This window comes from Eumetopias jubatus, unplaced genomic scaffold (genome assembly GCF_037043125.1).
Source record: "Eumetopias jubatus isolate StellerSeaLion01/CBP00866 unplaced genomic scaffold, mEumJub1_p1.0 scaffold_12, whole genome shotgun sequence".
In the NCBI taxonomy this organism is placed as follows: Eukaryota; Metazoa; Chordata; class Mammalia; order Carnivora; family Otariidae; genus Eumetopias; species Eumetopias jubatus.
The window spans coordinates 4,598,829-4,621,581 of NW_028274818.1; the positions used below are offsets into that span (position 1 = coordinate 4,598,829).

The 22,753-nt window shown below is 55.4% G+C and overlaps 1 protein-coding gene across 1 annotated transcript; it reads right to left on the bottom strand.

Moving 5' to 3' along the window:
* Window positions 1-14,619: 14,619 nt before the first annotated feature.
* On the bottom strand, window positions 14,620-21,755 carry TAGLN2 (transgelin 2). Its single transcript, XM_028090871.2, has 5 exons — window positions 21,679-21,755; window positions 16,669-16,877; window positions 16,075-16,249; window positions 15,692-15,794; window positions 14,620-15,407 (listed from the first exon to the last, which is right to left on the bottom strand). Exons 2-5 carry the CDS (start codon window positions 16,846-16,848, stop codon window positions 15,266-15,268), a joined length of 600 nt encoding a protein of 199 aa, XP_027946672.1. The 5' UTR covers window positions 16,849-16,877; window positions 21,679-21,755; the 3' UTR covers window positions 14,620-15,265.
* Between the last annotated feature and the right edge of the window lie 998 nt (window positions 21,756-22,753).

The window sequence follows — 22,753 nt, forward strand, 5'->3', positions numbered from 1 at the left end:
TCCCAGGTGGCGTGGACTGTTCTGGAAGAGTTCTTAGGAGTTTTATGATTTTCCCAATTTGGTCTGGCCCACATACCTCCCAACCTGCAGGGACGAAACTGAGCTGATCCCCCCAGCCTGCGTGCCCCACGCCTCACCAAGCCTCTGCACGCACCAAGGACGCTTTCCCCTCCAGCTCTGATGAGCTGAACTCGGGCCAGAAGGCAGTGATGACTCTGATCCTGCTCTCCCACTCGCGGACCGCTCCCCAGTCCCTCACAGCCCACCGTTCCGAAGCTCACTGCAGCTTGACTTCTGTGCTTCAAAGCCACTGGCTGCATCTGAGACACACTCTGGGCTGGACTGTCTGCAGAGCTAGGGGCACCGAGGGCTGTCCACAGCCCCAGGGGATGGAGGAAGGGAGCCGGGGTCACCTCCAGTTGTTCTTAAAAGGACTTAACTCCAGCAGACCTCACATTCCTTCTCTGGATTTCCCAGCCTTATCTCCTTTGGGATCCTCAAAAGAACACGGGGGCGGGACAGGGGTGGCGGGGAGGCCACAGTGTGGGAGGTGGGATCCGAGGGGGAGGTGAGAGCAGCTACCACGCCCCGTGGGCCTGAAGGGGGAGCACAATCCTCTGGGCTTGGGAGTGGGCCAAGGGAAGGAGGGAAAAGGAAGTGAGCCGCCTGCTGTGGTTGGGATGCTCCCCCAAGTGTTCCTCCGAATCCTCATGGCCACATCTCTGTGAAATCATCCCCATCACCAGAGAGGAGACTGAGGCCAAGAGGGGTCACCGTCCAAACTCAAAAGTTGGTGTTCTTTCCTCAACCCAGGCGGCCTCTCTGAAGGCAAGGTCTTAAAGTCGAGGCAGGAAGGAGTGGGGGACAGAGTGCCAGGTAAGGGAGCCCCCTGCCAGGCTTTGTTTGAATTGACCTCAAAGCTCCCAATCCTTAAGGTTCAGGCCTTCAGAGTGCTGGAGCCCCTTACAAGGTTCAATCATCAGGCCTCTTAGCTCTGTGTCTGCTTGGCCATGTGGTGTGCAGATTTGCAAAAGTAAGTTGAGTTGGGGATCCATTTATTTTGGATCCCGTGAAACGTGTTGTGTGGTTCCCCATCACCTGTATAGTTGTGTTACTGCCTTTTGTGAGGCTGTAGGCAAGGCTGCCTGAGACACTCCCTCCGGCCACCCACCCGGCCACCTCACCTGAGGTCAGGACAGGAAAATGCTGGCCACATTCTCTGTGGGAAGATGTGCCGTGGTGCCCGACACCAGAAGGCTTTGCAAAGTGAAAGAAAAACAAGGTTTGAAATTTTTTTAAGAAGCCAGCAGCCAGGGATGCCCGGGTGGCTCAGTCAAGCGTCTGCCTTCGGCTCAGGTCATGATCCCAGGGTCCTGGGGTCGAGCCCCGCACCGGGCTCCCTGCTCAGCGGGAAGTCTGTTTCTCCCTCTCCCGCTCCCCCTGCTTGTGTTCCCTCTCTCACTGTCTCTCTCTCTGTCAGATAAATAAGTAAAATCTTAAAAAAGAAGCAGCAGTAGCAGCCAGCAGCCAGTCCATGAATAAATTCTAACCCTCCTATTGTATAAAATTTTAAGTGGAGATTCTGTTCTTATCACTGCCTGGCCAAAACGGAAGTTCTCTCTGGCCAGGAAGAGACCTAGTAATGCAACATATATAATTATAAACACATTATACATCTCACCAGAGAAAAAGCTGTCTCCAGAGGACCTAAGCTTGTTGACGGTTCTGTTTTTCCAACAATGATACGGTTTTTCCTTTTTGCATTCTTCTCGTAGATAATTTCAAACCTACATGCCCACTTGAACGCTTCTGAGTATAATGAGACAGTCTTTCCATTTAAAAACTGTTCAAGCCTTGTGTATTAGTTTTCTACTGCTGCTGTAACAAATTACCACAAATTTAGTTGCTTAAAACAGCACAGATTTATGATCTCACACTGCTGGAGTTCTCACCAGCCTAAAACCAAGTTCTCAGCAGGATCACATTCTTTACAAAGGCTCTAGGGTGAATCCTTTGTCCAGTTTCTGAAGGCCACCATATTCCTTGGCTCAAGCCCCACTTCTTCCATATTTAAAGCCAGTAACATTACACCGCTGAGCACTCTACGCAAGTCACATTTCCTTCTATGGGGAAGTTTCTCTGATTTTAGGGACTCGTGTGATTAGGTTGAGCCCACCAGGATAATCCAAGAGAATCTCCCCATCTCAGAATCCTTACCTTATTCATATCTGCAAAGTCCTTTTACCATGTAAGGTAAATATTTAGAGGTTTGGGGAATTAAGAGGTAGATCTTTGGAGGAGAGGTGGTGCATTATCCTGCCTACCACACCTTACTAGGTAACAATGATTTTTTAAGGATCTGTAACATATTTTCAAAGGCTTGGGAGAGAAACACAAAAAACAAAATGCAAAAATATTTCTTCAAAAAATCGATACAACTTGAACATGCCTTTCTAAACTGATCTTGGAAAGTTTCTTTGAAGATTTAAATAATACAAGTGAGAGTGAACAGATTTGGACATGTATCACGAGTACATCCTCTTCGGGGCACCTGGCTGACTCAGTTGGTAGGTAGAGCATGCAACTCTTGATCTCAGGGTCGTGAGTTTGAGTCCCACGTTGGGCATGGAGTTTACTTAAAATTTTTTTTTAATCTTTTAAAAAGAGTACGTTCTCTTCTTCCATCAACTTTATTTTTTTTAAGATTTTATTTATTTATTTGAGAGAGAGAGAATGAGAGATAGAGAGCACGAGAGGGAAGAGGGTCAGAGGGAGAAGCAGACTCCCTGCTGAGCAAGGGAGCCCGATGTGGGACTCGATCCCGGGACTCCGGGATCGTGACCTGAGCCAAAGGCAGTCACTTAACCAACTGAGCCACCCAGGCGCCCTCTTCCATCAACTTTAAATGTATGTGTTAAAGAAGAGAAAATTTACTTTAAAATTAATGAGTTCATTTTGTACAAGAAAGGAAATGATCAACAAAATGAAAAGGCAACCTACTGAATGAGAGAAAATACTTACCAATCATGTATCTGATAAGGGGTTAATAGCTAAAATATATAAAGAACTCCTACAACTCCACAGCGAGCAAGCAAGCAAGCAAGAAAGAGAAATCCAATTTAAAAATAGGCAGAGGCTCTGAGTAAATATTTTTCCAAAGAAGACATACAAGTAGGGGCGCCTGGGTGGCTCAGTTGGTTAGGCTTCTGCCTTTGGCTCAGGTCATGATCTCAGGGTCCTGGGATTGAGCCCCACATCGGGCTCCCTGCTCCGCAGGAAGTCTGCTTCTCCCTCTCCCTCTCCCTCTGCCCCTCACACCTGCTCATGCTCTGTCTCTGTCTCTCAAATAAATAAATAAGATCTAAAAAAAGAACATATACAACTGGCTCAACATCACTGATCATCAGGGAAATGCAAATCAAAACCACTAGGAGATATCACCGCACACCTATTAGAATGCCTAGTATCAAAAAGACAAGAAGTAACAAGTGTTGGCGAGGGTGTAGAAAAAAGGAAATCCTCCTGCACTGTTGGTGGAATGTAAATTGGTGCAGCTACTGTGCAAAACAGTATGGAGGTTCCTCAAAAAACTAAAAAGAGAACTGCCATATGATCCAGCAAACAACTTGTGGGTATTTATCCAAAGAAAACAAAAACACTTAAATCAAAAAAATATACACTCTTCTATGATACTTGAAGCATTATTTACAATAGCCAAGACATGAAAACAACCTAAGTGTCCACTGATGAATGAATGAACACAGAAAATGGGAGATAGATAGATAGATAGATGATAGATAGATAGATAGATAGATAGATGGAATACTAGTCAGCCATTAAAAAAAGAATGAAATCTTGCCATTTGTGATAAGATGGATGCATCCTGAGGGTATTTTGCTAGGTGAAATAAGTCCGACAGGGAAAGACAAATGGTATGATCTAGCTGTTGGGGGAGGTCATCAAAGACCTGACCACTGGTTGACCCATGACCTGGACCCAGGCCATCAGAGGCTTCTCGGCCCCACTCTGTCTTTGGAATGTGGGTTCCACTTGGCTTTTCCACTCCCAGAGGCTGCTCCAAAGACACAGCCTTGGATAATGATGTGGCACCGAGAACATTTGGCCAGTATATGTGACTGAACCCAGCTAAGGCCTCTATATAAACTTTTAAGATTTGGGGGGGCAGGTGCAGGATCTACTTGTCTGACTCTCACCCAAGACAAGCCTCTTAGGTAAGCCCCCTTGCTTATTAAATCTGCCACCTTCAAACCTGGAGTGGTCATCTCTCTCTCTGGCCTCTCTCTGCCCTCCACATATGGGGCCGGTTTGAGATTATATCCAGGAAGCTCCTGAGAGGGTTGTAAACCAACACTCACTTATGTGTGGAATCTAAAACAGCGGCAAGGAAACAAAATCAAACTCATAGATCCAGAGAGGAGATCTGTGGTTGCCAGAGGTGGGGAGTCAGGGGTGGGCAGTTGGGCAAAGATGGTCAAAAGGTACAAACTCCCAGTTATAAAATAAATAAGTCATGCGGATTAATGTGCAACAGGATGACTGTGGTTAATAATTCTGTATTGTGGGGCACCTGGGTGGCTCAGTCGGTGAAGCAGCTGCCTTCGGCTCGGGTCATGATCTCAGGGTCCTGGGATTGAGGCCCACATCAGGCTCCCTGCTCCACAGGAAGCCTGCTTCTCCCTCTCCCACTCCCCCTGCTTGTGTTCCCTCTCTTCGCTGTGTCTCTCCCTGTCAAATAAATAAATAAAATCTTTTTAAAAAATAAATAAATAATAAACAAATAATAATACTGTATTGTACATTTGGAAGATGCTAAAAGAGTAGATCTTAACATCTCTCGTCGTAAGAAAACAATGTGTGAACTGTGTGTGGTGACAGATGCTAACTCGACTTCTCAAGGTGATCATTTCTCAGTGTACACAAACACTGCATCATTATGTTGTACACCTGAAACTAAGATAATGTTATGTGTCATTATATCTCAATAAAAGAACTTAATAGGTTTATGAAACAAAAGTGGTAAAAATGAACCATGAAATCAGTACAAATTATTATGAAATTGAAAAGTAAATGGTAACAAAACTGTTCAGACTCTATCAACAACATAATTCAGTAAGAGAAATAGACAAATTTTGAATAAATAGGCCCTTGGATTGTTTAATAATCCAATTAACAAGGAGAAAAAAATCCTATGAACACATTGGGAATATATTAGATTTCCTGTTGATTTGACATAAAATATTGACATTGACAGAGCTTGCATAAAACTCATATTAGTACCCTAAAATCAGAACCTATGACAAGTTGGTTAATGAGTGCCCTCAATTCAAAGAACATTTAATTACTGAACAATGTCCTGAAATTTATAGCTCATGTAAGAAATTTAGCACCGATTTTCCCAAATTTGACAATTACAAAAATTGATATGATTTTACCAACGGCAAACTGAAATGAAAGAAACATCCTAATCTATTAATAACAATAAAAGCGTCGATCAATCCATATCAGAAGAAGGAATGAATTATCACTCTATTCTGTCCATATAAAATAATATAAAATCACTGTCGTTTGGACACAAAGAATAAACGGCCAAAAAACGGAAGGATGAAAGCTATTTTAGAGTTGTCTCAGGCAGTGAATTCACTTAAATCTGTTGCTCTTCCAGATGTTATGATTTTTATAGTACTTGCCAGATTTTGAAACATTTCTAATTTGTCATGATTTATCATACCAAATAAGGGTTCACTCCTGCAATTAATGGTGTATTAATAATGTTGCCTCGTTTCTCTTCAATGGGGCTTCCCAGACTGCACGAGCTTCGGGCCTCACAAAGTCTGGTTCCACCCCTGATAAGCAGGGAGGCAACCTTCCCCTTCTCAGGAAAACTTGGCTCCCAAGTGCAGCCGTATCCGGTGGGGCCGGGGTGGCGTGCCCTTGCTCTCCCCTCGCAGCCTCAGCCGGCTCTGCCCACTCCTCCCGGGCCCTCTCCCACCTTCTCCCCTGCGCCCTGCCCTCCGTTTCGTCCCGGCCTTTCTCCTTGCTGTGCATCTTGGGCGTCCGCTTCCTGCGAGCCCATCCCCAGACTCTCGGTTCCCTCCCGTCCTCCGCTCCGCCCCTTCGCAGCTTCCCCTCTGCGCAGCCAGGCCGGGGGGAGAGCAGTCCGCGGCTGGAGGGGCTGGAGAGCCTGAGGAAGAGGGCGGTCCCGACTCCCTGCCCTACCCGAATCCCACCCCTAGCTCCCTGACCCTTCCCACCGCGTCGTCACTCAGAGGAGCCTCCCCCGGGGGCGCTGGGCCCCCGCAGCTCCTCCTCGCCCCGCTGGGCCTTGGAGCCCTCCCCGGGGCCGGCCCCACCCTGCAGGCGTCCCGAGGTGCTCCCCACGCTGGTAGGGCTGGAGGGGCGAGAATTTTGACTCCGATGAATAAGCACATTTTAAATGGGAGGAGCCTGGGAGATAAGAGCGGAGGAGCCAATGGTTAAAATGACAGGTCTGGCCGCTCCCTGGAGCGTGTCTCCCGTCTAAGAGCAACGAGAAGAGAGACTGGTTCCCCGCTTCCCTCTCTCTTCCTCTCTCTCTCTGTTTCTCTGCGCTTGAAATGCATTTAGAACCCGCACTTTGCAGGACAGGGATCGGCGATGCTGAGGTTTTTCGGCGGGGCTTGGGGTAGCAAGGCCATAGAAAAGAACGGCCAGCCGGGATGCGGCTTCGCACATTTCCTGCTGGAGAGTTTGTGTTGAGCGCATTTAGTTCTTTGCTCGTGTAGTCTCTGAACGCCTTTGATACACGTGTCTTGGGAGTTCTCCAACATAGGGGTCCCACCTCCTTCCTCCGGACCTGCCTTCATGGCCCTACCAGATTCTGCTCCCATTGTCAGGGTGACCAGCTGTCCATAAAGGGAATTGTGGGATGCTCACTCAGTTCTCAGGAAAGCACATTGTTTCTAGGCTGGTTCACAGCCAAGAAGTCCATCTAGGACAGCCCGGAAGAGGCTCTCCCATGATATGTGCTCCCCGGGCAGCACAGTGAAGAAGGAAAGTGGTGACTAATTTTGGAGCCAGACTAGCAGGGTTATAGCCCTGACCTAGCCGCTCGCAGCCGAGAGCCCCTGGGCCACCTGCCCAACCACCTGGGCCTTGTGTCCTCATCTGCGACACAGGGCAACAGCCCCAAGAGGCACTGTGCCGACCAGGCTCGAAAACCAATTTGCACAGTTCCTGGTGGTTTTCTTTCCTTTTCCACCCCCCAGAGCAAGGGGCTGTATGGGGTGGGGGACCTCTTTGTCCTCTGCGTAGTATAAACACGGTCAGGAATCAGACTGTAAATCCTCCAAGTTGCAAAGATGCCTGAAAGTCTATCTCACTACCCCCTTCTTCCTGGAGTACTTGAACTCTCAAAAGGGCCTTCAATTCTTCCCAAAGCAAAGTAGAACTGAACACATAAATAAACACTTAAATGCATGAATCGTTTTACTCAAAGAATTTGCTGCCTTCCCTATTTCTCCAGAACTCTCTTTGCCTCTCCTTAAAAACCGGGAAATGAGGCATGGGGCAGGGAGTGGGGAGAGTCGGAGGGCTGTGGAGAAAGATGGTGAGCCCCAGGGAAAGAGCAGGGGTGAGTGGGGATGAGGGAGGGGGAGGAGGGTGTGGGAGGTGACTGGAGGCCCTGGGTCCAGAGGCAAGAGGCAGGGAAGGAGGGGAGAGGGCACGGGCCAAGGAGGCACTATCACCCTACCACCCTTGGGCCTGGAGGAGGTGACGGTGGGGAGTGGGGCGCTGAACCTCCAGAGCTCTGACAGAGCCATGGTGACCACACAGCCCACCCCCTATGTGGCCCCAGCCCCCCGGGGCAGAGAGCCCCCAGGCCAAGGAGAAAGACATTAAGGAATCTACAGCCTCCACCCCTCTTCAAAACCACATCTCCACCCTCCCGCCCATCCCAGGTTCCCCCAGGTCCCGGGTGCCCTGGACACGCCTCCTCATGCCTGGCACCAGCTTCCCCTCCTACGTGACCAGCACAGACCCTGGACTGCATGGCGGATGTTGAGATAAGGCCAAGGAGGGAAAGCCGCCAAAGCCCGGAAGTTACACAGCCTGTTTCCCCTGGCAACCCAGCCACAGTCCCCAAACAGTGCAGGGTCAGGGGTAGGGACAACTCCCATTCAAGGCCTTGGGCCAGGGCCGTCCCAGACCTCAGTTTTCTGCCCGGAGAAACCTCTCTGCATCTCCAAGTACAGGACTGCCTAAGAATTAGGGGAGAAGCCAGTTTAAAATGTAAATTCAAGAGAACACCCCCATGAACTCCCCCACAGATTCTGAGTCTCAGGGGTCTAAGAAGACAAACTGGAATCTTCATTTCTAACCAGCACCCGGGGTGATTGCAGTATTGGCAATGTGAGGACAGATGTCACGTAGAGAACAGAGTAAGTCTGAGCAAGCTGGGACTCCTTGTGGCGGGGTTAGGGGGTACAGGAGGGGACCTAAGGTAGCCCAACCATCCAGTGTCTGCTGGAGCCTACAGCCAGCCCCAGCCCCAGGGATGCTTCACTTTGGGTATTTTCAATGTCCAGGGAGTGACCAAGAGTCCAGAGATCTGGATTCTAGAACATGCAGAACCAGTGCAAAACTATGAGCTCCCACTGAGCTAGCTTCTGGGCCAGGTACTACCGTGCTGAGCACCAGGAGCCAGAGGAAGATACACAAGGGGTTCAAGGATGCTGGGACCTTGAGCACACCACTTAACAGTGTTTAGGTGTGTTCTTCTCTTTTCTCCAAAGGCTATACAAATATTAAAGCCTTTCCAAGAGGTGACAAGCCCCTCTGGAATTAATAGATACGGGAGTGCTTCTCTGTATGTCCTGGTGGTTGCGAAAGCTTTTGTTGCTGGAGGTAGAAGTTGGGCAGTCAGAAAGCTCCAGAAAGTCAGAGAGCCTTGAGGACAGGAACCCCGAGTTGCAAGATCCAGGGGCTGGGCCTCAGGGTCTCTCCATTAGCCTCTTTCTGAAGCTGCCAGATCTGCAGTAGCCTTGGGGGGGTGGCTGCCTCGGAGCTGAACTTCCTGCCCCACTTCTGAGGCCTGACCTCCCGCTTCCTCACTGCAGCCCTGGCCTCCACCCACAGAAACACTGCAGTTCCCGCTGGCTACCAGCCAAACCCTTCCCCGGGTCAGCCAGCTCACAGGAGAGCCCAGAAAGGGGCAAGTGATGAGCTTAGACTGCTTTGGTCATCACCTCAAATCCCAGTTCAGCCACCAGCCGGGTTTTGAAGTTACTTTTGCTCTTTGCCTCAGTTTCCTGACCTGGAAAATGGGAGAGAGGTGGAGAAGAATCTGTGGTATATCAAGCCCTTGTTCCTGGATTCCCCGTCCCGGAGACCACGGCACCACTCACGTGGTTGCTGAAACCCTCTTCACTCTCCACAATGCATGAGCCAATCTGGAAATCCATCCTCTCCTTCTCATGCCTGCTGAGCCCCCTTGGCCCAGGCTGTTCTCACTCCAGCCTGGACTGATGCTGTAGCCTCCTAAGGAAGGCCTGCCTCCGGAGTCTTCCCAACCCCAGGCCCTGCTCTGCCCTACCGCCCAGGGAAGTTTTCTAAATAAGACACAACTCTCATCTCTCCAGCCCCCTGCTTAAAATTCCTCAGTAGTGCCCCAAGCCCTTAATGAAATGTCCAAAATCTTTCATTTGACTTTGAAGCTCCTTGGAAGAGCTGGTCCTGACTTCCTTCTCAACTGCATTCTCAGCCTGTAAGCTGGCTCTCTACAGTCCGGTTCTGCACATTCTCACCTCCAGGCCATGCCCATGCCACGCTCCTGCCTGGAACACTCTCCTCACCACCACAGGCCACGTCTTCACACGTCTAACCGTCCTTAAATGCCCAGCTCAGACTTCAGCATCTTTCAGAGATCCTTACTGATGCCCTCCCCACAAGGCTGGGTTGAGTCCCCTCCTGCGGGATCCCTTAGCACCTACGCTCCCCTTACGACCCCCCAAATCACATTATAACTGGCCCTTTGCTTTTCTAGCTCCTCCCAGGAGGGCAAAAACTCTACTTGTCTTGCTGATGCTATATCCCCCAGCACCCAGCAGATACCTTACCCTGAATGGGTGCTCAAGAACTATTTGTTGAGGGGTGCCTGGGTGGCTCGGTCAGGTTGGTTAAGTGACCCGCTGGCGTTGTGATCTCAGGGTCCTGGGATCAAGCCCCGCAACAGGCTCCCCGCTCAGCCGGGAGTCTTCCTGTCCCTCTGCCCCTCCCCCTGCTTATGCTTGTGCTCTCCCTAATAAATAAATAAAATCTTAAAAAAAAGAGAGAAACATTTGTTGAATAAGTAAAGAAGAAACACAAACTACGGATAAAGCTCATAGCACAGTGACCAGCAGAAAGTGGAAATGAATCTCCTCATCCCCACCATTATGGCCCAGCCCACACTGAGCCACACTTTCTCGCTTCTCTCATGGAAACACAACTCAGAACTCCTGTGTCCTTGATCTGTCCCTACCCAGTCCCTGGCTCTCACCCCAACTCAGGCCTCTTTGCCCACCCCCAACTCCTGGATGGAAGGGAACAGCCCCTCACCCCCCACTGAAAGTTGACCTCTGACCACAGAGCAAGTAACTGTTCCTTTTCCCGGAGGAGCCCCCCAGCCCCCAACCAGCAGCCCCACTCCCCTGAGCTGATTCCTGAGGTGTGCAGCCTCAGCTCCCCACGACATCACCACCAGCCTCCACTGCAGAAATGACCCAGGGCTGCTGGAGGTTGGCAAGTGATCCTCCCAAAGAGCCCTGTTTGCATTTTTCCGAAGGCACTTCCTGAATGATCGAGACTCGGCTCGAATCTGTTTGATCGCCCCTGCAGGACTATGTGCTCTTTGAGCAAAGAGATCATGTAGTAGTGATCTTCGTCTCCCCCGTAAGGCCTGACATAGAGAACCCCAATAAGTGTTGAACGAATGAACACCTGAATTAAAAAAAAACAAAAAAAAACAAAAAAAAACTGGGTGTATGTATATGCATTCCCAAGCAGAACTGCCCATTTTCTACCTTAAGAAGATGGGATCTGTCCTATTACTGAAAACATTCCTCTTGATCCTTAAGAGATGCCAGAGGCTAATAACCTTCAGAGTCAAGAGGATCATTTTTCCTTGCGTAACCTAAATTTTTCTAGATGCAACTTCAGTGCATTTTTCTTTTAATCCACCTCTTGGCCACTGGGACTAAAACTCATTTCTTTGCATGGAGACAGTTACTAACTTACTCTTTAGGCTTCTCTTCAACAAATTTAATCCCAGACCCTTTATAGTTCCCTCCCTAGGGCCCTATTGCCCAGGCTTTTCCCTGTTCTGCTGCTCCTTGGGCCTTTTGCCAAGCTCCCCAAGGCCTCCCCCGGCTGTAAAGGCAGGAATGGGACATATTGTTCTCCACGGAGCCATGTGCAAACTCACAGATGCTTACATCCTGCCTACGCACACCGGACGCACACCTCGCTGCGCCCATAATTCCCGCTCCTTGGCAAACATGCTCATAGGCGGCCTCCACACTCGGTCGCAGATTCCTCTGCTACCACCTGCTGAGCCCTAGCCCTGCGAATTCTCGCACACCTGGACACACACCCACAGGAAGGGACCACACAGACCTATGCTTTTTCCCCAAGGGTAAGCCGAGCTAGGCTGAGCACCAGGGGCCCTCTTCCTCTTCCTCCTCCCCCCTCCGCCCCCCCCACCTCTCCCTGCCTTCCTACTCCAATTCTTTCCATTGGGCCACAAGGAGCCGAACCTACTTTTTCTCCACCTCCGCAGCAATTTCGCACTTCAAGGCTGAAGGCAAGGGGTAAGTGAACCAAAGTTGGCTCCTCCCTCTTCCCCGCCCTACTCCCATGTCGTCCCCCAAATCCTCAGTGTGCCTTCCGTTTGCCCGGCGCACACACAGCTCTCTGTCCCCTCCCCAACCCCACTTCTGGCCGTCCGGAGCCCTGGTGTCTCAGGTTTTCACCTGCTGGAAATGGACAATGGGGGAGCATTGGAAGGAAGCTGACAGATGAGCTGGTTCCATCTCAGACCCAATGGCAGGCTGGCTTGCTGAGCGCCTGGCCTGGCTGGGCACCGTGTCCCTGGGCCAGGGGATTCAGGAACATGAGAGTGGGGTGATACGCATTCATTTGTTCGACAAATATTTATCCAGCACCTACAACATGCCGGGCACCTTGCCACATCAACAAAACCAACACAAACCTGCCCTTAAAGAGTGTACTTTCTGTGGGTGGAGACAGAAAATAAATAAGTAAAATACACTGCCGGTCAGGTGGTGACATGAGAAAGCAGGGGTGGAGTGTGCAACGTTAAGTAGGCCGGCCGGGGAAGGCCTTACTCGGAAAGCAACCTTTGAACAGACTTCAAGGACAAACCGCGGTGAGACCTGGAGGGGACAGGGGCCCTGGCCGCAGGGACTGTCCTGCAGGTAGGGCGTCAGGAGACACCAGTGCAGGGAGCCATAGAGAGCGAGGTGCCACACAGAGGAGCTCCTGCCCCCCCCCCCCCCGTCCCCCCTAGGACTCCGAAGGGCGTGAGGCCAGGAGAGGTGAAAGAGGCCAGATTCGGTGCAAAACTGTGGCCTCCAATGGGACGAAAACACTAAGCAGATTTTGAGGTGTCGGTGCAGGCCGTTTCCAGAAGGAATCTGCTGAAGCTGCGGCCAGGTGGATTGTGGGGAGCCGTGGAGACGGCTCACAGAGCCTACGGGGGGTGGCGGTCCAGCCAGAAAGAAGCAAGGCATGCCCCCTAATCAAGCACTTGTCCAATCCCAGCAAGTTTGCCTTGAAGAGCCAGTTCCTCCCGGGGTGGGGGATCCGGCTGCTGCCTGAAGGATCTCTGAGCATCACCTCTCTCCCCACGAGGCGTCCACACAAACCCTGCTGCACCCCACACGTCCGTCTCTGGAGCACTTGCAGGCGAGGGACCGTGCTTTCCGCACAGGGCTGGCACAACCCTCACGGCACCGGAAGGAGCCAGTATCTCTCGCTTTCAGACGAGGGGCCCCCACGGCCCCCCACATCCCTTTCGTCCCCCTGTTCCTCCACGGCCCCACTTCTTGCTGAGCCCCCAACTGCCCAGGATCACAGCCAGGTTGACCCGGCCTCAAATCCACGTCCCTCCCTTTACTCCTGACGTGGCCGTGGGATGCCCTGAGACCCGGTGTGCTCATGTGGGGCCAAAATGGGGGAAAGAACACAGTGCTGTGCACCTCGTGGACTACTGTGGGAATCCACTGGGGGAAGCCAGGGGGGTCTCAGTCTAGGCTCTGGAACAAGCTGAGTGTCTCAGAAAGTTGTGAGGCACATGGCCTGCAATCTGTAGCTGCAAATGGTTAAATGAGGGAAGGGTGCAAATGGTTCAGTGTTCTCGTATAACAATTAGTGAATTCAAGGTTTTCTGTGCAATGACATCACTCTCCCTCTCCGGTGTCCCGCAAGCCTCCCAGAGCCAGAGATAACGGGGCAGAATGACAGCTAACCCGTGGGAATTTGCATAGAGGCACCAGCCTATTTTATCTGTGCCCCAGCCCGAGGGAGGGCAGCCAATTCCATCCCTCCTGTGGGGTCACGTCAGGATCCCCCAAGATCCCCGCTGGGCCTTCCAGCTGACCTTCCACAGACAGCCCGGCACGGTAGGTGCTCCTTGGCAGAGGGAGCCACAGTGAGGCAGGGGGAGAAGAGAGAATTAAAGCTCTCTGGTTGGCAACCCGGTCCTAATCTGTCCCCCTCAGGCACGACGCTGGGGCTCTGCCCTCCTAAGGAAACAGGCGCTGAAGTAGAAAGAGGGTAGGGGGGAACTTGGTGTGGGGGGCTGGTCCAGGGTCTGTCCAGTCCTCCCAGGGTCTGATGGGGAGGCCATGGAGTCAAGGTGACACCTAGGAGTTGGAAATGAGGGGGGCAACATTCATGCCTCGGTCAGGGCGAGCTCTGGACAACCTGACCCCAAAATTGATTTTCTTGGTACAAGGCCACCTGCCCAGAAGTCAAGTTCTCTCCTCTGCACTCCCAAGGGCGTGGGATCCCTCAACAGGGCCTCCTCCCTCCAGCCACCACCACCAACTCCCTCCTGCTCCCTCGCAGCCTGGCAATTCCTCCCCACCACTGCCCCCCTGGCCCCTGGCCCCTGGGCCCCAAGCTGGTGTGGCCAACTCCAACAGGGGCCACCTTGCCCCAGGCCAGCCCGAGGGGCCTCCCGCCGAGACTGGCCAGGACTCAGGGCAGGGCCAGCAGCCAGCCCCACCCTCCTGCCGCGGCGAAGAAGCTGTTCTGGCTGGGAGAGGGGCCCGACCAGGAGCACCAGGTGGGATGCCCAAGTCCTAGGCTGGTGTGTGGACTCTGCCCACATCTCCTGCATTACGGCCCCTGGCCCAGCGGCAACTGTCCTCAACCCACCCCCCGCTCCCTTAAAGCCGGGGAGGAAGAGGAGAGGGAAGGAACTCGGAAAATGGGTGTGAGGACTGCAGCCTTTCATCTGAAAGCCCTCTCTCCCGCACCACCAGTCACGGAACTGCCCCCCACATTCCTCCCTTCCCAGTGGAGGGCTCATGGCCCCAGACACAGCCAGAGACCATCCAAAAAAGACAAGAGATTTATTGAAATCAGCAAACTCAGGTTTTTTGAGCCCCAGCCCATGGTGGGCAGCCCTCCCGCCCTGTCCCCTCACCCCCACTCCTTAGCCACAGCAAGGGAAATGGAAAATGGGAAGCTGAGAGAGCCCCTGCCAGGCGCAGGCTGCCTTGATGTGCGGTGAGCACAGCCCGGCTGTGGCTGGGGTGGCGGTTGCCACAGGCCTCTCCCTATAAATTAAGTCCTGCAGCCACAGCTAGGGGCGAGGCATACTTGTGGAAGCAAGGCCAGAAGGCAGGGTCCCTGAGCCCCAGCCAAGGAATGGATTGAGGGCAGAGCTCAGGGGGAAAAGAAGCCAAAGGGAAAGAGAAGAGGTATGAGGGTAGGGGGTGGCAAGGCCCCCAAATTTTGGTCCCAGGAGAAAAGAGGCCCGTTGGTCCAGTTTGGGTGGGTTCAAAGAAGGGAATGTATTAGTAAGCACGGGGGAGAGCCTGCCATCGGGCGCCCCCAGAGAAGGCCGGCCAGGCCAGGCCCCCACCCCGGCCGAGGGGAGTCTGAGAGCCCCGGGGGCTCTCAGGGAATGTCACTGCTAAAAAATATACACATATATATTAACCATTCGTGGGAAGGCAGGGACAGGGCTGGGGTGGGATCAGAGGATCTGGCGGGGCGTCCCGTAGCCGGTCATGCCGGCCTGGGACGCCCCCCGGTTGGTGCCCATCTGCAACCCAATGACGTTCTTGCCCTCTTGCAGCTGGTTGTCCGAGAAGTTCCGAGGGTTCTCCTTAGACTTCCTGCGTGGGAAGGGGGCGCTGGTGAGGAAGAGGCTGGAGGCTGCCCCAGGACGTGTCTTCCCCGGACCGGGCAAGGCTTCGCTGGGGACTCGGGTGCCAGTGTCCTCTCTGCCCTTGAGAGGCCTTGAGCTCTCTCAAGCCACCTCTTCGTGTCTCAAAAGGGACAGTCCCTTGCCAGCCCAAGAGAGTTGCGAGGACTCAGGGAGATGAGGGACGGGAAAGTGCTTTGTGCGGGACCGTTTGCTTGGGACGGGGACAGGCCTGGGCCACCCTGCCATACTCACTTAGGAAACCAGTTGGGATCCCCAGAGAAGAGCCCATCATCCCGGGCTACCGCCAGTCCACCCAGGTTCATCAGCGTCCTCTGCACACAGGCCATGTTCTTTCCTGGGAAGGGGGAGGGGGTGTGTTGGCCTCGGCAGCACTGGGGTCCTGGGGGCCAGGGTCCCACCTCTACCACTTAGGTCAGCAAGCCTGGCTTCCTAATTCCCTCTGTCCTCATACCCTCCTCCACCCCACCCCCCGACACGGCCCCTTCCTCCGTGAAATACACACACACAACCGCTCTTTGTCCTCAGGGTGCCAGAAACCTGCCCCCTCCTCCTGGGCAAGATGGTCCGGCCGGGTCTCTGGTCTTCTGGGTGACAGTGCCCTGGCCCTGACCCACCTTCCCAGAGGTCCACAGTCTGGAAGATGTCAGTGGTGTTGATGCCATAGCGCTCGGCTGCCTGCAGGAACTGAGAGATCTGCTCCATCTGCTTGAAGGCCATAGTGGAGGCCTGGATCTTCTTCACTGGGGCCTGTCCCTCGGGGTACAGCCCATTGATGAGCTCACACAGCACCTGGGTGAGGGCAGCAGGTGTGCAGAGGTGAGGCCATGCTGGCCCCGGAGACAGTGAGCCCCCGAGGTTCCTGTCCTGCCTGAAGGCAGCTCCTACTCTACCTGGAGTGAGCCCCGGGCCCCTTCCTGCCCGAGCCCAGAGTGTTCTATTCTTTTTAATTTTTTATTGTTATGTTAATCACCATATATTACATCATTTGTTTTGGTGTAGCCCAGAGTGTTCTAGAACACAGCCTCCCATGGTTCTTTCCTTGGAGCTATTCCTCCTTGTGTCCCCCAGGGCCTCCCCTTTCACTCTGTGAGTCCTCTGCGGGATAGATACCCAGGCTCAGAAGGAAGAAGCAGAACAAGTCCAGGGCCCCCCGGCCCCCCCCCACCCCCCGCTCCCTGCGCTTCCGGTCAGAAGTGCTCAGCTCTCACCGTGCCATCCTTAAGCCAGTTCTGGAAGTTCTCGCGCCCAGGCTGGGGCCGGCCCACATCCTTGCGGCACTGGGTGGTGATCCACTGGATCAGGATCTGCTCCAGGTCCGCGTCGTACTGTTTCTCGATCTTCTGCTGCACCTCCCGGCTCAGGCCGTAGGCAGGTCCCCTGTTGGCCATTCCCAAGGGCAGCGGGTGGCTGTGGAGCTCTGGGGAGAGGACACGGCCAGGCCCGCAGTCAGTACGCTGCAGCCTGCAGGGACTCCACATCCCCAGGGTGGGACCCACTGTCAAATGAGGGGACTCTCACCCTGACTCCGGAGCACGGGCTGAAATAACACTGCTCAGAGCTCTGGGGTTAAGGGTCCATACAGGCCATCTCTGGGTTCTCCCACCCCTACAACAGGCAGACTGTTACTGAGTCCTGCCATTAGGCTTCATTTGAATGGCCCCACTACTAGAATGAAATAGAAAACCCACCGGAATAGAATATGGGGTAAATGAGGCCAAGTCTGGGGGTTCAGCCCCTCATTTGGGGTGGTTAGCTTTAGCAAAGGCCAACTGGTCATTCTAACCCCAGCCCTGGGAAGGAGGAGGATTGGGGGAGAGGAGGAAAACGGGGCTAGGGAAACTTCTTCCAGGAGCTAGAGAACTAGACACACCCACCCTCAGTTAGCCTCTGGGTTTAACTGAGCACCCACTCTCTGTGCTGGCGACTGTGGAAGAGAAAAAAGTTCTTGGTCCTAGAATGCCAACAGAGAGACAAAGAGAGCACCCAGGAAAGGGTAAGGCTTGTCCATGGTGACTACTGTACAAGTCGGCAGTCAGACCCTAGGTCACAGAAACGCAGAGAAGAGTGTGGGCAGAAGCACCCCGGAAGGCTTCCTGGAAGAGGAGGTCTGAGTAGGCCCTTAAAAGATTTCCGCAGACAAAAGGAACTTCCCATGAGAAACCAGGCAATCAAAACCAATCCTACCTCCCCTTCCAGAAGCTATGGTAGGCAGAATAATGGTGCCGCCCAAAGGTGTCTACATCCTAAGCCCCAGAGCCTGTGAAATGTTACATAGCAAAAAAGGCCTTTGCAGATGGGGCAGAACGAAGGGTCTTGACACAGGGAGAGTATGCCGGATCATCCAAGAGGGCCCAGCGTCCTCACAGCGAGGGGCTTTACAAGCGAGGGAGGGAGGCAGGCAAGTCAGAGCGGGAGAAGCAAGAAGAAAGCAGAGTCAGGGGAGAGCCATGCAGGTGCCTCCAGAGGCTGGAAAAGGCAAGGAAAGGGGTTCTCCCCTAAACTCCACAAGAAGGAAGGCAGCCCTGCTGAGGATTTTAACCTCTGCTGAGGTCTCTACAACTGCACCATGTGAAATGTGTGTGGCTTTAAGTCACTAAATTTGTACTAATTTGTTATAGCAGGAATAGGGAACTAACCCAGGAGTGTAGGTGGTATTTTTAGGGAAACTTTGGAGGGGAGGGAGAGTTGGGGAAACACACGGGAGGATTTAACTTCAGTTGAGAACCTGTGTTGGGAAGAAGTGGGTGGTTTCCAGACCGCCGGCCCAGGGGCAGTCTGTCCCCACCTCCTACCTCACTGCCTCCGTCCCGCTTCCGGGACCCTGTTGACAAGTCCCAGGAGTGCTACCCATGCTGGGGGGGGGGGGGAGCCAGGGCCACAGAAGGGACAGGACCTCACTCCCTGTCCCCACCCCTCTGCAGATGAGCTTCCCTTTCCACTGTGAGATCCAGCTAGCTGTCTGCCGCTCAGACAGGGGGATCCCCCAGAACAGGCACCTGTGTGCAAGGAGAGCGAGGGGAGACACTCCTACAGCCCACACCTGGCTCCAGGCCAGGTCAGACGGAAGGGATGAAGTCACTCTGTCTCGCTCTCTGCCAAACACCCCAGGTTCCACAATCCTGCCACCCCCTCCGTGGGCCTCGGGGCTCAGCAGACGAGCCAGGCGTGGGGCAGAGCCGCCTCAAACCTCTCCTGCTCTCAGCCTTTGGTCTCAGGCCGGTCCCCTCCCCCACACTCCGACAGCGCGGCTTCTTTCTACGCCTGCTTATCCAGCAGCACATTTCCGGCAGCGATCCTCCCCCTAAATCAGTTATTTTTATGCCTCATTAAGAGCAGCCCACCCTCACTTCCCCCAGCCTGAAGACTGGCCCAGATAAATGTCGGTCTGGGCCTTGACCCACACCACCAGGCGCACACACTCTCGGCTGGCGGAGGGCAAGCAGAGAGCAGCCGAGGCCTGCAGAGCAAGGGGGACAAGATTCTCTCCTGCCAGCCCAGGCCCAGCAGCTCAGCCACCACTCGCTCCATCTCAGCCCGGGGCCCCTGACACACAGGGGCATGGCTGGGACACCTGGGGGGAAAGGGGGAGGACGGGGCGGAAGCCACCAGTAAGCCCCCTTTTCCCAACCCAATGTCCAGACCTCTCTTCTGGAAGCAGCTTCACTAGGATCCCCTGGGTCCCAGGGCTGTGTCTCCTTGGAGCCACGTGGCCTAAGGCCAAGGGATCATGATGGCCCAGGGAGAGAAAGGGCAGAAGAATCATGAACCCAGACACCAGGGTCAGTAGGGGAGAGCAAGTCTGAAGCGCCCCCCCCCCCCAGGGGCAGAACAGACTTGGCCTCCCAGCTCCAGCTCCGGGCTCCGGGAGGATGCTGGGGGCCCTGCCCCCACTCTGGAGCCTGGACACAGCTGGCCGTGTCACAGCCTCCAGCTGCAGTATCTCGGCTCCACTTGGGGGCCACTGCCCTGGAGCCCAGAGGTGCCAGAGCTGTGGGGCAGAGATCCGGGAAGGGGAGGCCTGGCCAGCTTGCCTGCAGGGTTTTCTCAGGCGCAAGCTGACTGGCGGTGGCTGGTGTGCTGGAGCTGGGGTGGCCCACCCTCGTGACACCCAGGGGACCTTCTGCAGCCGTCCCTCAAAGGAAGGGAAGAGGGCCAGGTGCCTGCTGGGGTGGGGAGCTGTGTAGGAGATGCCCAGGGCTGGGGATCCGAAGAGAAGACAAAAGCTGAACCACTTGGTGGGGAGTTGGGGGGGGGGTTACCCAAGCCAGAGCTGCCTGCAGCCGTTGGAGCCCTCACCCCCATCCACAAGGTTACAATGGTCCGGGAAGGGGGAAGGCCTCCCCCAGACCCTGAGCAGGACGCTCACCGAGCCCCGCCCCACGCAGATGTCAAGGGCAAGGGTCCCCGGCTGGGGTGGCTGGGGTGGCTGGGGTGGCTAGGGCCCCGGGATGTGTCACAGGGGAAGACAAAGAGACTCTCCATTCATTGTGCACACAGTTCGCAGGGGACCTTCCCAAGTCAGATTCGGGCTTAGGGCTATTCTGAAGGAGCCAGTGGGGGCCCCTGCCCCCGAAGTGAAGTGCAGAGGGGGCAGGCAGGGCAAGGGGGTGGACACCTGTGACCGAGGAGCCACCCGGGGGGCAGCCCCTCACCATCAAGTCAGCGAGCAGAAGAGAAAGCTGAAGCGGCACAAACAGGAAGTCGCAAGGCTTGCGGGAGGAGGGGTGAGGTGGGGCCGTTGCCATGGCTTCTGTGTACCAAACACAGGAACCCGGCAGGGTGGGGGCACCGGGAAGAAACACGCACTCAACACACATGCCGTGGTGAAGAGGCTCCGTGCACCGGGGCCAGAGGCGGCCTCCGTGGAAAAAGCAACCCCCCCACCCCCGGCAGTTCCCAGGTGCAGGCAGGTGCGAGGGATCCCTCTGGGGGGCAGCGGCGGAGGCTGAGGGCGTTTGAAGGCGTGGGAAGTTACAAGTTTGGGGGTAGAGAAGCGGGCTCAAGAATAGTTCAGGAGAAGAAATGCTCTGCGAACGGAGGGTGTGCTCGCAGTTAGAGAGCCCGCTGCCTAAAAATCCCGGAGCGAGAAGGGCTGAGGCGAAGGAAGGATTCGAGGCCAATCCAGGGGGCAGAGGAGGGCTGGGGCGCTGGAGGGGGGCTGCAGTCGGACAAAGACTACCGGTAGCCTCCCGCAGGGCCGGGCCCCGCAGCCCCACGCTACCCCGGCCTCCTCTGCGGTTGTAGGTCTCCCCGCGCGCGGGACGAGGAAGGAGAAATCGGGAGGGGCGCTGGAGAGGGGGAGCTGTCCCTCCGTCTGGTGCTCTGGAGTCAGAACTAGGGAGAGCCCAGCCAAGCCACAGGGCTCCCCGTACCCGGGACTTCCACCACCCCCACCCCCACCCTCCAATCCCGCCACGCTTTCTGCTCCCAGATGCCAGGCTGCCCCAGAACTCCCCGGGCACGGGCTCCAGGAGGCTCCAGGGGGCCTGCAGGGCCGGGAAGGCGGCCGTCCACTTCCGGTCCTGCAGGTCCGGCCCCGCCGCCCCGCCTCGCCACACCCTGGGCCGTTACAGGCGGATGAGTCACCCACCGCCCGCCGCTGGGGTGACGCAGTGGTCTGGGCAGCCCGCCCGCCCGCAGCCCCCGCCGGCTTTCCCAGCAGTAGGGGGCGCGGGGTGGGGGCCCCGGCGGGCGCGGGGACAGGATCGCCCGCAAGCAGCCCCCTCCCCACACCGCCCGCCAGCGCGGGCGGCAGCCCCCGGAGCCCGAGGTCGGGGGACTGTCCTCCCCAGCCCGTGACCCCGACTCGCCAGCGGGACAGCGGCGGGAAGGGGAACGGAAAGGGCGGCCTCGGGGCCGCGGAACGCGGGCATCTCCCGCACGTGCTCCTGGGACCCGGAAGTGAGGGTCGCGGGGAAGCTCCGAGGGCGCGCCCGCCCTCGGGGCACGCCAAGCCAAGCCCCGACGCCCGCCGATCCTCTCCCCCGAAGGCCGAGTCCCCCCCCCCCGACCCCCGCTCTGGATGGACGCCCCGTCCGTGCTCCCGCAACCTCGGCTGACCTCATCGCCCAGCAATGCCGGGTCGGGGCTTGGGGACAGGACCCGACAGCACGGGGCGAGCAGAGCGGTCGCCGGACCCTCGCCCCAGCCGGGGAGCAAGTCGCCAGCGCTGGCCTCCCGCTTCCTGGGGGCGCGCCCCCCGCCCTCCCCCCGCTCACCGTTGGCGGGCCGGTGCGGCACACTCCTGGCAGCGGCTGCGGGCCGAGTGGCGCGCCCGGCCCGGGCCGGGGGGTTTTCAGCGGGATCCCGCCTTGGACGGGGCGGACCCGGGGCGGGGCGAGCGCCCAGAGGCTTTAAAGGCGCCACAGCGCGGGAGCGAAGGGCAGAGCTTTGGGGAGGGGGGCGGGGGGCGGGCGCCTGGGCGAAAGGATCTGTGGAGTCCGGGCCACAGTACTGGTCTCCACCCGTGAGAACCTCGGCCTCCACCCCGGAGCTCTTAAACTTACGCCTTGGTGGGAAGCTTTTTGCCTGGAAGGTTAGCTCAAGACCATGGTCGTGTTTATGCGAGATGAGGCCTCTTGATTTAAAAAGGGTGGTTAGGTAAACGGAAGCACAGGAAGACCCTCCCCGCCCCCCAAGTGACTAGGGTGTGACTGAGCTAGGGCTGCAGGCCAGGGCAGTACCCGCACGCACGTGCTCCTGTTCTCGCCTTCTTCAGGCCTGGGCAGGAACTCACAGTGAGGTCACTCTTTGCCCAGGGCCCAAGGGGTGTGATCAGCATTGGGACCCGGGGTTCAGAGATGCCAGGTCAGGGAGGAGGCCTCAGGGGAGAAGGAGGTTGGCGGTTCAGTGTCTGAGGGTGGAGAGGAGCATAGTTTAGGGGTGGAAGGAGCACCCCTCTTCAGGTTTCTCCTGAGCTCTGCCCCTCGGGCGGAGTCCCTGCCTTCATCAGACAGTGGGGTTCTTCCTGTTTGGTAGAAGCTATGGTTTAGCTTGGTTTCCAAGGACATCAACCACCAGTGTCCACTGTCCACCTCACCATCCCCTCTTCCCCAATCTTACAATCCAGTACCAACTGAGTCCCCAGGAGACCAAGTGTTTGCACTCCTCTGTGCCTTCTGCCTGGGGTGCTTTCCCTCTTTTGACCAACTTCTGACCTACCCTACTCCATACCCGCTGTGTGACCTCTGGACAAATTCCTAAAGCCTCTATGCTTCAGTTCCCCAGTCTAGAAAATGGAGCCAGGCATTCTACCTACCTCAGAGTGGTGGAAAATGTAAGGTGTAAGGAGCT